The following is a 14,809-nucleotide window of genomic DNA, read 5'->3' on the forward strand; positions in this document are numbered from 1 at the left end:
TTTCAGGATGGTCCTTTTTGCAGGTCCTGTGGAGGGAGGTGAATGCCCAATCAAAGCGGCCAGGAGTGCCAACAGCTCCAGGGCTTGGCAAAAACAGAAGGCTCAGCTGGTAGGTGATGGTGGCCAGTTCTCTTCCCTCCAAGTCCAAAGCAAATAGGCTTTTCCTCCTGCTGCCTGAAACCAAACTCCAGCGGATGCACCAAGGCAGAGGATGGGGGGCAATAAAAACAGCCTGTCTGCTACCTCTTAGCCACCCTCCAGACAATTCCTCTGGGCATAATTCCTGGGCAAGCTCCTAACAGGGAACCCTTTGCCCTGCCCCTTCCAAGATAGCCTATTGGGTGACATATCCTACCTGGCACAGTAGTACTGCTCTGTCCCACTCTTTTTTTTCTGTCTGCCACCAGGATCTGACCTCCATGGGGCGGAGGCCACAAAGGCTCATGCGGCGGCATCTGGGTGATAAGCAGAAGTACCTAGGTGATGTGGGAATTTATTGATTTCTGAAATAATGCATTGAAGAGTAGGTCATCTGCAATTATTAGCAATTGTGAGAGGCTGATCATCTTGGGTCATTCTGCTCATTTTAACAAACCCTTCAAATGCCCTAAAATAATATTTGTGAGGCTGAAAGGGGTATTTTATTTAAATTCACATAGACCAACTTTTCAAAAAGATTGCAAATGTCGGCACAACCAAAATATATGCTTTCAATCTGCCTGTACAGTTACAACTCCAACATTTACCAATGGTATTTGTTTAAGCTGTGCCCAAGGGGCAAGGCACCTGTGATTAATTGTTTTTAACAAGTTTTATTTCAGATAAACATTTTTTACCATGTTCTACCTCTTCAATGGAAAGGGCCTGAAGTAATGCTCAGGATGAAAATAAGCAACTGTAATAATGTAAAACCGGGAATATAACTAGTAGCCAACGGATCCCTTATCATGAGGCTGATCCTTTTGTGGGTCAGGGCAGTGGCTTTCCCCTGAACGGAAGCAGCTTGTTGTTGACACAGGCCCACCGCAAGGAGGGTTTGTGTTTATGGAGGCCAAAATGCCTGTTTCTGTGTAGGGGGACCCCGATCTCGCTAATACTTCTCCTTTTGCCTCCAGAGACATCAGCAATCTGGGAGGCCTTGCAGGATGTTGTTCCCAGGACCTGGCAGCAGGTAAAATTGCCTCACTGGGAGGGAATATCTGGGGAGGGGACCCCCTTCAGCCCTGGCCCATTGAGGCCTACAGCAGAGCCACCAACCTTCCTCTGGCTCAAGACAGCCAACCTCTCTTCTGGTGATTAGCACAGGCCTTATGTAGGCCAGGAACCCCTTATTCAGGGGTCCGCCTTTGCCTGCCAGCATTTGAGCCCAAACTCCTGATTCTGCCTGCAGGAGCTGCTCCAGCGAATGACACTGCCAGTGAACAATGGTGCCTGGAGTGCCTCTGAGCTGGTATGATTGGGCCCATGGGGAGGGCGGATGCCCCAGAAGGGACTGAGCCCCAATTCCAATGGCGGTGTAGCTCCCATGGGGAACTTGAAGAAAGAGTCAGGCCAAGTCCTGAGAAGCTCCTTCCTCCAAGAGAGGTGATGGGGAACATCTCATGGAAGGAGTCGAAGGACTCCCATTAGTGCTAAGGGTCTTGAGCAATGTATGGGCATGGAGGAACATTAACATCATGTGCCTTTGCGTGCCAGGAAGAGGAGGTGGGGTTTCTTCAGGCTGTCAGTGAGGACCTGCTGAAAAGGAGGCCTCCAGCCTCCCCACACTGGCATCTCCTCAGCCTCCTGGCAGTCCATGGCACCAGCCGGCTCCTGCAGGTCATTCTGGGCCCCTGCTCACCGAACGTCAACATCCAGGTGAGGATATGCCACACACTCCAGTGTGCCCTGATGGGGAGGGACAGGCAGGTGCATGGGTCCCTTCATCCCATAGTGCCCCATCTTGGATGGAGATTGAGTCCCCAGTAACTGCCCACTTCTCCCTCCAGCAGCATGAGGCCCTGACTGGCACCCTGATGCAGATCCTTCACAAGCTGGAGCAAGCTCTTCAGGAACTGGGGGCCGGCAGTGATGTCATCACCATGGAGACACCTCTCATCAGCATCTACGCACACAGGTAAGCTACCAGGCTTGCAGCCACAGGGTGACGAGGAAGGTAGGAAGCTTGACTGGCCTGGGAAGGGAAGGGAGAAAGATCTTGGCAGGAAGTGTCCAAGAGAAAAGGCCATGAGGTAGCCATCTGCCCTTCCCTCATCGTGGCAGCTGGCTTACATTTGCCTGGCTGTCCTGCAGATTGGCAACTCTCCTGGGGCACCCTGGTCCCAGGCATCATCTGCTGTGCCCTGGCTCCAACCCTAACTCTCTTTGTCTCCCTGGCTCAGGGTGAACTCTTCCAGGCTGGGCAATATGGCGTTCTCCTTCCCTGACAACCCATGGGCAGCCAGAGTCATTTTGCCAGAACAGTCTGCACTGGGCGTTGTCATCCAACAGAATATCCCAGTGGATGTGCAGGTCAGAGGGAGCAGGAGTGTGTGGCTGGCCATCTCCTTTGGACTGGGCACAGGGACCTTACCTTTCCATGAAATGGAAACTCTCCTCTGCCATCTGCTGCTACCCCAGGAGGAGGAGGAAGGCAGAGAGCGCCCAGGCAAGGAGTCCCTTGCTGTGCTGTGGGAATGCACAGGGGCCCAGCACTCAGAAGTGACTTGGCTCCTTCAGATCAGCCTTCCCTCCCTCCCTCTTCTGGAGCCTCATGCTTCTGGGTTGGACTCCAAACATTTCATGACACCCCCCTTGCCAACACCCCTGCAACCAAGGCCCCCTGACTTAGCCCTACCCAATCTACCTACCCAATGCTTCCGACAGTAAGCAGCCATGTTCCCAAAAATGGGGAGCAGAGCGTGAGGAGGCGGGGAGGAGCGGCCAGGCATCCTGCCGAGTGTGACCATGTGGCCAAGCAGGCATGGCTGGTGGGGCAGGCCCCCTCAGCAGTGGCGCTGCCCTTTCTTCTTCTCTCCCTCTCTCTTTAGATGGTGAGCTTCCTGGGCAACCCTTTTCCCCCAAGCTCTGGGCAAGGGGTCACAGGAGCTGTAGCTGAACTGAACCTCCTTTCTGATGGCAGCCATATCAGTGTTAGCAACCTGAGCACCCCTGTCCAGGTATGTCCTGCCTAGAGACTTTGGGCTGAGTGGAGCCTTCCTCCCTGTAAGTGGGTGGGCTGTTGAGCATCTCCAAAGGGCAAGGACAGCCCTCCAGGATCCCTTCTCATGGCAGGATCTCATGGTGTGGAGATAAGCTGGATTAGTCACCAGATAGGCCAGCCGCTTTGCCTTGGAGAGCCTACAGGGTCTGGTTTCTCTGTCATCATCCTTCCCTCTCTCCTGCCGCAGCTCACCTCCATCAGTGAGGCTGCCTCTGCTCAGGGTGCGAGCCTGAGGCAGCTGCTCATGTCACTGTGACACCGTGCTCTCTTTTCCCATCCCAGATTTTCCTGCCCCGGGTTGTGCCCACAGCCCCTACCGAGTCAGCTGCCTTCCTCTCTCCGGGGGAGGCCCTCCTTCTGACTGTGAACGTGACATGGACAGGGGGATCCCTGATGATCCACGCTCACCAGGACTCTGTGGGACCTCTGGAGCTATTCCTGCAGCCAAGCGAGCAACTCCGGGAGCCCATTGCGCCCAACGTCGGCCTGGGTATAGCAAGGGGACAGAAGAGCTGGCTTCTGCTTCCACTTTCGGCCTTGGGAGTGTGAGGACCTCTTCCTAAAATGGTTTCCCTTTTGTTTTGCCCCCCTCCCCCACCCCATCTCCTGCAGATGGCTACACTTGGCTAGTGAAGGAGGAAGTTCTTCGTGACCTGAGAGGAGCCCTTCAGTTCCTGGTGGTGCCACTGAACCTCTCTGCCAGCCAGGGTCCTGCCACCTTACATGTCAGCACCTATGGGATCCAGTGCGTCTCCCGGCACCTGCCTGATGCCCAGTGGCAAGAGGCAGGCTGCAAGGTGAGTCTTGGCATTCAAGAAACAAAGGGAATCTGGGTACCTTGTGTCCCCTACTGCCAGAGGCAGGGAAGAATCAGAATAGCTGCCTCTGGTCCTTAAAAACACTTATATCCCATTTCAAGACAAGACTACCTGCTTCCTTATTTAAAGCATCTGGATCTCTGTTTTGTGAGAAATATCCAAGGCGATCTGCTGCCCAGAAGCGCCCTTAATCCCCACCCTGTTTGCAGGTAGGAGAGAGCAGCAGCCTGGTGGAAAGCCACTGCCTCTGCACCCACCTCTCCTTCTTTGGCAGCAGCTTCTGGGTGGTGCCAGTCCAGCTGGACGTAGTGCGCACAGCAGAGTACTTTGGCCAGGTGAACAAGAATCCAGTCCTGGTTGTGGTCCTGGGAGTCGTCTATGCCCTCTACTTGGTGGGGGTGGCCTGGGCCCGCTGGTTGGACACACGCCCCCTGCCCCAGGTAAGTTGCTGGGGGGTGAGAGGGCCAGAGGTATGGGGGGGGGGGGGCTGACAGCGAGCAGCACAAACTCACAGGCTCCTGCACAAGACATGCCCTTGACAGCTCTTAGGTGGTGATGCTCCCAGAAGGGCTGGCCATGCAGCAACAGCCACCATTTGGAGAATGAACTCTTGGAGGGTCTCCACTCCAGCTGCTCTCCCACGCAAAGGACTTTGATCTCCTCACCCCCCCCACCCCACCCCAAAGGCTTCTTATTTTGCTACAAATGGTCATGACTGCATTTTGCTCTCTATAAACATACAGCTGAGTGAGATGCAGCTAACTCTGTTTTAACGAAATGTTCCATATGGATTTAAGGTTTGCACATCACTTCACAAGCAAAAGAGATCCCCTTATTCTGGCCTTCACTGTGGCCAACTGGGAAGGACAACTGTATGTATGGGGCCTCAGCACTCTCTGCTCTCCTGCGCTGCTCCGTGGCAGAGGATGACCCTAGAAACACCACCCCTCACACCCCTCTCCCTCTCCCAGGCAGGGCCAGCCCTCCTGTCCGATGATGATCCCTGTGCCCAGTATGGCTACCTGCTCCAGATCTGCCTACATGGGCAGCAGAAGGTCCCCGGAGGCAGCCCCTGTGTGAGTGGTCTGCCCTGAGTGATGGAGGGGGTGGAGTGGGGTGCCTGGTCTTTGCCCCAGAGCTCACCCAGCCCTTTCATCTCCAGCAGGTCTGCATCTGCCTCCAGGGATCGTCTGGTGTCAGCAAGCCTCGGCGCCTGCCCCTGGATGCCAGCTTCTTCCTCCTACGGGAGCCATACCCACTGGGAGAGCTCCAGAGCATTTGGTTGTGGCAGGAGCCCCACTCCACCCCACAGCTGCCCTGGTCAGTCTGCCCAGAAGTAGGGTGGGCAGGTGACATCCCACTTGGAGACAATGTGCCGGCATGAGGACACTGCCCACCTCCCATGGCTTGGCTCTGGGGTGCCAGCCTGCCTCTGCTGGACATGCCAGAATTCTCCCTTTCTCTGTACGGAGCAGAGGTGGTATCCTCAGGCATCCGAGAGGAGGGGGGCTGGGGAGCGGTCAGCACACCTGGCACTCATCCAGCAGGGAAGCCTCTTGCCTCTGCCTGGCAGGACTTTCTTCCAAGTGGGGCACTAGGAGCACCATTCTCATGCCTGGCACTCACTACCCATCCCCTTCCTTCAGGCATATCGCTCACATCACAGTGCGAGACCTGCAGCAAAGTAGGAGGTTCCATTTCTCTTGCCAGCCGTGGCTCGTCCCAGCAGCAGGGGCCCCACACAGCACTGCCCAGCATTTCCTGGCAGCTCCACAGCACCAGCCAACAGCATTCTGGTAGGCTTACCAAGAGACAGGGGAGTCTGTTTGGGTGTCCTCAGCCCCCACCTGCCCACCGTGCATGAACTTAGCAGGGGTCCCTGAACTGCCTCCTCCCAGGCAGAGCTAGATACTCCAGCTGTTGTCTTCCTCCTCTGGCTCTCCCATAGCCTGGCCTTGAGTCCTGCTCCCACCCACCCACCCACCTACCGCTCTCTCTGCAGGCCCATCTTCCGGCAAAGGACCCTGAGCGGTCTTCGGGAGGAGCACACAGTGCTGACAGTGCTGCTGACCCGGACAGGCCATGGGCGGCCCGTCACGCGGGTCCAGGGCCTCTCCTGCGGCTTCTGCCTCCTCCTCTGCTCTGCCCTTGTCAGTCTCATGTTCTGGGAGGTGCCGCACGAGTCACCCGAGCTCCTGCGTGTCGGTAAGGGATGTGCCACATGGGACATCTCCCAAGGGCCACTGGCATGGAAAAAGGGGCTGTGCAACTTCTCTGCTCCAACTCCTGCCAGTGGAGGAAAGTCCCTCCTGCCACAACAGTCATATCTTTTGGACTAGCAGAAGGGAGGTTCATGTATTAGGACTTTGGAAGACCCTGGGTGCAGCTGGATCAGGCCAACTGTGGGTGGGGTCTAGCCTAGCGTCATGCTTCTCACACAATGGCCACCCAGTTGCCTCCTGGGAAGTCCACTAGCAAGGCTCCTCTTCTACATTTGATCCCCCATCCCCTGAATCTGGAGGTATCCTGCTTCTGATTGTGCAGGTAGCAGTTGGTGCCTCCTTCCAGCGTCCCTGGGGCACAAAGAGTGGTGGCTGGTACGTCCACTTGCAGGCACTCCCCTCCCCCTGTTGCTCCACAGGCAGCTGCTTCTCCCTCTCCTGGAAGGACATCATGGTCAGTGTGGAGAGTGCCTTGATTACCTTCCCTGTCAACTTGCTCCTTGTATTCATCTTCCGCCACGCTGAACCACGCAGGAGCCACGCAAGGCCCGGCCTGACAATGGCTGTGCCCAGTGCCCCTGCCAGCCCAACAACCCTGGACACTGTGCATGAGGTAGGGACAAGAGCTGTCCAGGACCCATGATGAGGGCCAGGACATTTTTCCCATTGTGCCTCCCCTTGGAATAAGGCCAAGGTTGAGTTGGCAGTAGGGAAGAACCCCCACCCCATCCCCAGCTACCTCTCCCCCAAGCCCCACGTCCCCCAGGATCCTTCTTGCACCAGTGAACTTGGTCCCAGGGAGACATTTTTGCATTTGCAGATACAGCAAGCACTGGCTTGCCAGAGAGTTTTCTCTGTGGCACTTATGGGATGGCTTTTAATAGGTAGGAGAGGCTATGTTAATGGCAATTTATCCCTCTGGGTGCCCACATTTGTGGGATGAACATACAAAGAGGTCAGCTTATCACTTCGTTTAAAACATGGGGCTGAGTAGAGTTCAAAGTCTCATCCTCAGCAGAAAAACAGAAAGCATAGGAAAAGGCTGTGAAGCATTCATTAAATTAAGTCCAGCCACAAAGCAAGCTGGTTGCCGCTTAACAAAGAACCAGACACAGACTGAGAAGTTTAAAATATGTTTACTTACTCATAGTCATGCAATTGTTCTCAGCAGCAACAGCAGTAAAATAAATGCAGGCAAAATGCTTATATTTGCAGTATGAACAGCTTGAGGCATGTGGCCAATGCTGGAGCAATAGGATATATGTCTGCTCCATCGCTGGTTGAAGAGAAAAGAGGGAGGGAAGGAACAGGAAATATTTTGATTCTTCAAGTACAAGAGAGGAGGGAAAATGGCCTCACACAGAACCGTCTCTACCAATTACATTTCTATGGTCTGAGTCTGTCTATCAATAATGTGACCCTATGGTCTTAACCCCTTCACATGCTAACTTGGAAAAATATGCAAATCTCCCACAGCACTTCTCCCACCTGCTACATCTCCTTGTGCCCAGCTTTGTCCACCTTACCCTCAGCCTGTTGGGTGCATTTGTGCCCCAGTGCCTGCCACTCTCCCTTCTACCCGTGCTTGTCTTTCCCTCCCTAGAGCCTGCGTGGGGCAGTGGAGACGCTGAGCAAAGCCAGCAAGCAGAGCCAACAGCTGCTGCATCCTGACATGGACCTTGAGGAGCTTCTGCAGTGGCTGGCTCGTTTTATCCACCCTGATCCTAGGGAGGAAGAGGAGGCAGCAGGTGAGAGCCCAGCCATGCCTGCCTACCTACCTGCCTTGGGCAGGCCCTGCTAGACCCCCAGAGGATGGTGACGCTGTGGCTTCTGCTTGCAGGGAGGGAGCCCAAGATCTCTAGTGTGGTGCCCAGCCCTGATACGCTGCACCAGACCTACTGCAACCGCTACCTCCTCCTGAAGCTGCGGCACATCTCCCGTCTCCTGGGGGAGCTGGAACTAGGAGTCCTGACAGCCAAGCACCCTCTGGCTCTGCAGCAGCGCGTGGAGGAGATGGCCAGGAGTCTCGAGCTAGCAAGCCCCATCCGGTCTCACTCCATGTAGGTAGCTCAGACAGGCTCCGTGAGTAGGCAGGGAAGACTACCCTGCAGAGCCTCCTCCTCATGCCTTCCTCTTGCTTCTCCACAGCCGAAGGTGGCACTTGCCCTGGTGGGGCGCCTGGGTGGGGTGGGCCCTGCTGGTCTCCCTCAGCGCAGTGGCCACCTTCTTCGCCTTGCTCTATGGCTTCCGCTATGGCAAGGAGAGCACCGAACGCTGGCTCATCTCCACTGCCATCTCCATGGGACAGGCTCTCTTCGTCCTGCAGCCCCTCAAGGTACTTCCCAGCCAGGCTGAGCAAACCCAACATTCCTGGGCGCCTTCTCATGGGAGGTTGGGTTGCCAGACCTCTAAGTCTGATCTGAATGTCTCCAGGTTTGCCTAGTACCTTCCGGGTGGCAGGTGAAGGGCTTGAATCATTAGATGGGTGAGAGTTCCAATGGTCTCTCTCTCTCTCTCTCTCTCTCTCTCTGTGTGTGTGTGTGTGTGTGTACACACACAGAAGACTGTGTATAGAGCATACACACTTTGGACTAGCAGGAGTTGGATGCAAATTATAGCATAGACACTCTGGGGGACTACCTCCACTCTTCTCCTAATTAACCTCTGTCTCTAGGACCCTTGTGACTATACCAGGGTCTGTGCCCCTGACACCACCAGGGGCAGCCCCTAGGTCTCAGGTTTGGACCCTGAAATCTCAGGGTCTGTGATATTCCTCAACTGGCAACCCGTAGGGGAGGGGACATCTCAGCAGCAGCAGCAGAAATCATGGTGCACATACTTCTTCCTCATCTCATGTATGTGCCTGCCACCTGCCTGCCTGGGACAGGTGTCTGGCATTGGAGCACTGTAAACACCCACTGCATCTCCTCTCTTCCTCCCACGAATTTCAAGGGGGTGGGGTAGAATTTAACCAAAGCACCCTCACACATACACCAGTTTGTTGTGGTGTTTTGGTGCAAAGTGAGGGGCTTGGCTCATCTGGAGAAAGGGAAGCCTACAGATGCTCCCTCTGTTTTATGGATGGGGAGGGCAAAATGGCTGTGGATCCTGCCCATCCCTCTTCTCCCATGAAACCCACTGCAGGTGATAAGCTTTGCCATCTTCTGTGCCCTGATACTGAAGAAAGCAGAAGATGAAGATGAGGCAGCCCTGGACCTGGAAGACCGGTAAAGGGAAGGAGGCTTGCAGAAGTGGAAAGGCAGGATGAATTGGAGGGAAGGGGAAAGGGGCTTCCCTAGAGAGTGCAGAGGCCTGGAGACTGCCTCCAAGTAGAGAAGGGCAAAGGTGGCACCGAGAATGCCCTGCACCAACTGCAGAAAACAAACTCAAATTCAAAAAATTCCTTTCAGTACGGGGGCCAGGCAAGAGGAAGGGTTTTCAGTACTACGTCAGTTCCCTCTTCCACCTCCCGTAAGCGAAGGTTATGCACACACAGAGAAGAATCATGCCTCTCCACTTTGGCTTGGCATGACTAGGAGCCCACCTGGACCATTCCTCTGCTGCTTTGGGTGGCTGGGCAAGGGATGCAGGCTTGGTGGAGGAATCCAGTTGCTGGTGTGTGGGCACCTCTGGTTGCCAAGAGCAGGTAGCCCAGGGCCCACTTTGGGAGAGGCAGAGGATGCTGAGTGGCTACACTAGGCATCTCCTGGGCTTGCTAAACAGGAAGGAAACACATTGAACTGGAGCCCCTGCAAGGGCAGGACTGGGACTGTCCCCTGTGGAAGGGAAGAAGATTGGGGAGGCACAGTGGGAGTGGAGAGGAGTCACCACCCAGTGGCAGAGCAGCTGCTTTGCAGGCAGAAGGCCCCCTCCCTTCCTAACTCCTGGCACTTCCTATCAAAAAGCTCTCAAGTACTCTCTCTTTGCTCATGGCCTTGAAACACCACTGCCATTCAGACTAGAGCAGACACATTAGGTTAACTTGACCATCCTAAGGGACACTGCAGCTCCAGGACTGGGGCCAAGGGAGCAGAAAATATGCTGGGAAGCAGCCCTAGGGCCCCATCCTGACCCACATCTTCGACCTCTGTGATTGCAGGCTGTGCTCCCTCCAGTGATGGGAGGGCATCTTTCTGCAAGGCCACCTTGGCTTTTGCCACGCCATGTGCCCAAGACCTCCAATCAGCCTCTCCAACAAGATGACACCCACACCTGTACAAAGGCCAGGACCATCTCTCTGGAGGAACGGGAGGGCACAGCATGGGAGGGGGACAGTGCAGCCCTATTCTGTAACCTGCCAATGGAGCCAACCCTGAACCCACCGAGTGTTGAAAGAGTTGGGATGCAACTCAGCTTGCTGAGGGTTTGCATGAGGTTAAAGTGGATAGAGAAGGGAACCTCCAAGATTGTATAACTGCCCTTTGATCTCTGTGATGACCTTTCCTTTAATATTAGACTGATATTCTTAGGGTTCCTGACAGTGACCAAACTTCCTGCTTCCCCCTCTTCCTGCTGAAGCTGAAGGAGAGAGGACATCTATGGATGTATCTCTGCTGAGAGTAAACAGCAAACATGACTCCCTTGTAGCTTCAAGATTAATTAGCTAAAACTAGGAACTCTTTTCTATCCAAGTATATATTTCTTATAATAAATGGAGCTTTATTACCTTCCAATTTTAAGTACTCTGTGTGTGATTGTAATGAAGGCAAGCCTCTCCCCAGCAACAAGTCTATGTGATGTCAGCTTCCAAGCTGTGTGCTACCCTGCAAAGAGATTCAACACTAGGCACAGCCCACACTGAATAAATGGCAGGCTACAGGTCATTGGTGTCGGTGGAAGCTCTCTTTCACTCTCTGAGCAACCATGATCGACTGCTCAGGGGCCCAGCCAGGCCCAGGACAGGCACAGATCCAGACACCCACTCCCACTTCAAGCCCCATGGTGGCCACCTGGCAGTGACATGCAGTAAATGGTAAAACCTCATGTGGCTGGCTGGAGACTTGTCAGTACTTGTCCAGAAGAATCATGGAACTGTAGTGTTGGAAGGGACCAGTGAGGGTCATCTACCTCCTGAGAAATCCCACTAGCACAACCTCCCTTGGAGGGTCTCTTCACCTCTACTTAGAAAACTCTAATGAAGGGAAGTCTGCCACCTTCCTGTCTGCCCCACTCCCAAACCCCTTGAAATCCCATTTTTTGTCACCCAAACCCCTTGGTTATTATACTATTCTCTGGAGCAAGAGGAATGGGATAGGCCTCCTAGGCTCTCAACATTTGCCTGCCAACGTGCCTTTTATTCAGCAGACAATGCAGTTGTCCCTCATTTCTTCCCCGCCTGGCTGCAGACAATGGCATCCTCTTCTTTGCAAACAAGAGGGCCCATCTCCAGCTGGAGCGCCAGGTGCTGCACCTGTTCAGCCTCTGGGTGTGGGGCTGCTCTGCTCCTTTTTTCAGCAGCTCCCCCAGCTGCTTTCTCAGTTCGTGGGCTGAGCGTGCACGGTGGGGGGGGGGCGGCGGGGGCAGTTTAGACTATTAAAGGGTGGCCCCGGGCCAGCTTGCTCCAAAGAGGGAGCGGCATGGGGCTTCCTATAGGGATGTGGCTCTGGCTCTGGGCCGCACAGGTCTATTCGGAGGAGTCGGAGCTCGCCTGTCTGCCCGTAGCAGGAGAGGACTGCTATCGGTTGCTCCGGCAGTCAAAACCGGCCTTTGGTGCAGTGCTTTTGTGCAATCAATTCCGCGGCCGGCTCCTCCAGACGTGGAACCAGCAGATCCAGGACGCCCTGCGCGATCGCTTGGTCGACGGGAGCAAGACCTGGATCGGGGCTGCAGCAGAGGCGCTCCAGGAAGTGAGCCACGCTGGCAAAGGTGAGAGCGGGGCAGGGGCGCAGAGGCCCAACAGCAGCACCGTGGAAGGGGTCCCAGAAGAGGGGCAGCAAGCAGCCAAGCCCAGTATACTCTCCCGGGATGTGTGTTATTCCAAACTCAGTTGGTCTCTAAGGTGCTACTAGAAAGAATTTTCGATTTTATTCCCCACTCAGCATCTCTGACTCGCCCAGACGCCAAACCCCTCAGGGCAAGACCACCACCCTACAACAAGGTGGGACCACCGTCTCCTCGTGGGGACCGAGGCGGGGCAGTCAAGCTTCTCACTTCAAGGGCCCATCCAGGCCCCGCAGACCCTTCCCTCGGTCGAGGGACCCCGCCCTTGGGCGTTTCAAGGACATTCAGAGTGGCAACCCTCCTCCTATGCCAAGCCCCGCTGCTGATGGCTCAGTTCTGCAGTCTGTGACAGGCAGTCAAGGAGTGGGGAGGGGAGGGTTAAAAATAATAATAATGCAAGGCTGTCCGAGGGTTTGCTACCAGGCACTCACCCTATTCAAAGCTTCCCCTTAAACCACTTGCCACCATTGGGAGACTCTAGTCTGGAGAGGGAGCGGAGCCCTGCAGGAGGCACCCAGGGCGGCCTCAACCGGAAAGCCTTATCCTAAAAAAATTCCCCAAAGGCAAACAACTGGCGGGCTGGTGCTGAGTGTGGGGTGGCGGCGAAGAGGGATACCCGCGTCTGACGGCGGCGCCTACTCTCCGCAGACCGCTGCAAAGTCCTCGTCCGGAATGGGGACCAGTTCTATACCAGGAGGGAGAAGTGTGACAAGAAGCACTTTTTCATCTGCCAGTCTGGTGCGTGGGTCTGCCCGCCCCCCCGGGGTGGGAGTTCGTGCCCTCATTCCGCACCCACGGGGGTTGGGCAGGGGGCTCTCGCTCTTCTCCATGGGGCTTCCAGCTTCAAAGAGCGAGAAGGACCTCGTGGCTGGGCTGAGGATGAGACTCTCTGGACGCCCCCCCCCCCACCAAGCACGCCCTTTCGGTGGCTGCAACCCCGGAGGCAGGGGCAGGGACAGGCTCTCCCGAGGCGGCTGGGCTGGGCCGTCGCAGGTCCTAGAACCGGCCCCTGCCGCCCCGGAAGCGCCCCTTCCATGAATCCTCCCGAGCTCAACTCCTTCTGCTCTCTGCCCGCTACAGGCCCCCCAAGGACGCACCGAGAGACTTCCACGCCCTGGGTGGTAAGTTCCCGCCAAAGCAGCTGCCTGCGCAGCCGTACAACAGGAACGGGCTATGGCTCTCTAGGCCGCCGTCGCTGCGCAGCGCCCCCTGGGCTGACTGCAGCGCACCGCCGAGCAGCCGGCCCTGGTGACTCTCTCTCCCTGTCTCCCAGAAAACGACCTGCCAGCATTTGACGTGCGGCCCGACGGAGGCGACGCCTATCCTCACCGAAGAGCCGACGGCGACTGCTCCTCTGAGCGCCCAGCCCTCCGCCGCGACCCCTCCGCCGCCCAGTGCTCCTTCAGGAAGCAGCACCCTTCGCCAGCCGACCACCGCTGACATTCAGCTATTCCCTGGGACCAGGCCAGAACCCGGCACTCCCCACTATTCGCCGAGCAGCCCCAAGTCGTCATCCAGCACGTGGCCAGCCAGCAACAGCAGCCGGACCCGCCCCAACTCTCAGACCTCAGCCCCAGAGCCCAGCATTCAGCCGCTGCCCACCGGCAAAACCACCTCGGGGGGTACCAAAAGCCACGAGTCCAACCCCAGCCCAGACCCCTTCATCTTCAGCCCTAGAGACTTCCCCCCTGAGGACCAGGGGAAGGTAGGGAAATACCTGGGCTGGCACCTGCCCCCCACCCTGGTGGCACCTTGTCCAGACAGGCTCTCCTCTCTCTCTGTCCCATACCCCACACCCTGCTCCGGAGATGCCAGGAGGCAGAGAAGGGGGGGGGGCGTTGCAGGATTCTTCCTTTGCACCTGGAAAAACCAAGGTGCAGATCAAATATGAGCGTGACTCGTATGTGATTTCCCAGGGATCCAAAGTCACTTAATGAGGGATTTCCAGACTGGTTTTGCCCACAGCAGGAAGGGGGGGCAAGTGTGCTGGGGAGCGGGGGGGGGAATGTGTGGCTCCCTCCAGCCTAGCTGCCTTCTCTGGTCTTCCCCCATAGGGTAGCTTTCCCAGAGTTAAGAGATTTAGCGATAAGCTCTACTTGCAGGCTCACTGACAGCGTAATAGGGCAACCAGACCCCCTTCTCCCCCAGCCCCTCTCACTCAGGGTCTGTCCCACAGGCCCTAGAGAAGGTGCTGCACCAGTTCAGCCAGGCTGTACAGACCCCAGACCACCCTATGGCACTGGAGCGGGCAGCCCGGATGCTGGAGGATTTGACAAATTTCCATGCTCTGCTCTCAGACGATGCCCAGGTACTGGTACATTGCAGGGAGGTAGGGTGGGTGGGTGCCACCCCTGCTCTAAAGGTCTGTTCCCTGCGGCCTATTCTCCCAGTCCTTGGTTGAGCCAGGCTCTACCAAGGCTATGTACAGAGGCAAGCCTGCCACTTGGCACAGCCAGCCTCACCCTTGTACCCCCAAATCAGCCCCGCCAGATGCACCAGCCCTGCCTTGTTCCTACAGGCCTCTGCCAGCCAGGCACTCCTTTCCCTGAGCTCTCAGCTACCAAAGGAACACCCTGCCAGCAATGCCTCCTGCCTAGACCTCGCATCCCAGGCTCTTTTCCAGGCCC

General features: G+C 56.1%; 1 protein-coding gene across 1 annotated transcript; it reads left to right on the plus strand.

Annotated features, from left to right (window-relative positions):
* Positions 1 to 10,915, plus strand: LOC117051100 (polycystic kidney disease protein 1-like 2). Its single transcript, XM_033157182.1, has 21 exons — positions 1 to 109; positions 408 to 480; positions 1,116 to 1,171; positions 1,391 to 1,450; positions 1,696 to 1,857; positions 1,989 to 2,116; positions 2,382 to 2,511; positions 3,030 to 3,158; positions 3,485 to 3,692; positions 3,815 to 3,999; positions 4,230 to 4,464; positions 4,996 to 5,096; positions 5,183 to 5,340; positions 5,667 to 5,816; positions 6,023 to 6,225; positions 6,662 to 6,855; positions 7,846 to 7,990; positions 8,083 to 8,302; positions 8,391 to 8,577; positions 9,387 to 9,469; positions 10,342 to 10,915. The coding sequence occupies exons 1-21, from the start codon at positions 8 to 10 to the stop codon at positions 10,358 to 10,360; spliced, it is 2,928 nt and encodes a 975-aa protein (XP_033013073.1). The 5' UTR covers positions 1 to 7; the 3' UTR covers positions 10,361 to 10,915.
* The last annotated feature ends 3,894 nt before the right edge of the window (positions 10,916 to 14,809 follow it).

This window comes from Lacerta agilis, chromosome 8, assembly GCF_009819535.1.
Source record: "Lacerta agilis isolate rLacAgi1 chromosome 8, rLacAgi1.pri, whole genome shotgun sequence".
NCBI classification, from domain to species: domain Eukaryota; kingdom Metazoa; phylum Chordata; class Lepidosauria; order Squamata; family Lacertidae; genus Lacerta; species Lacerta agilis.

Bases quoted from the DNA above. Each gene is read 5' to 3' on its own strand.
- LOC117051100 (XM_033157182.1), top strand. From the start codon at position 8: ATGGTCCTTTTTGCAGGTCCTGTGGAGGGAGGTGAATGCCCAATCAAA. The intron at 5,341-5,666 runs GTCAGTCTGCCC...CCCTTCCTTCAG, and splicing joins TCCACCCCACAGCTGCCCTG to GCATATCGCTCACATCACAG. The intron at 5,817-6,022 runs GTAGGCTTACCA...CTCTCTCTGCAG, and splicing joins CACCAGCCAACAGCATTCTG to GCCCATCTTCCGGCAAAGGA.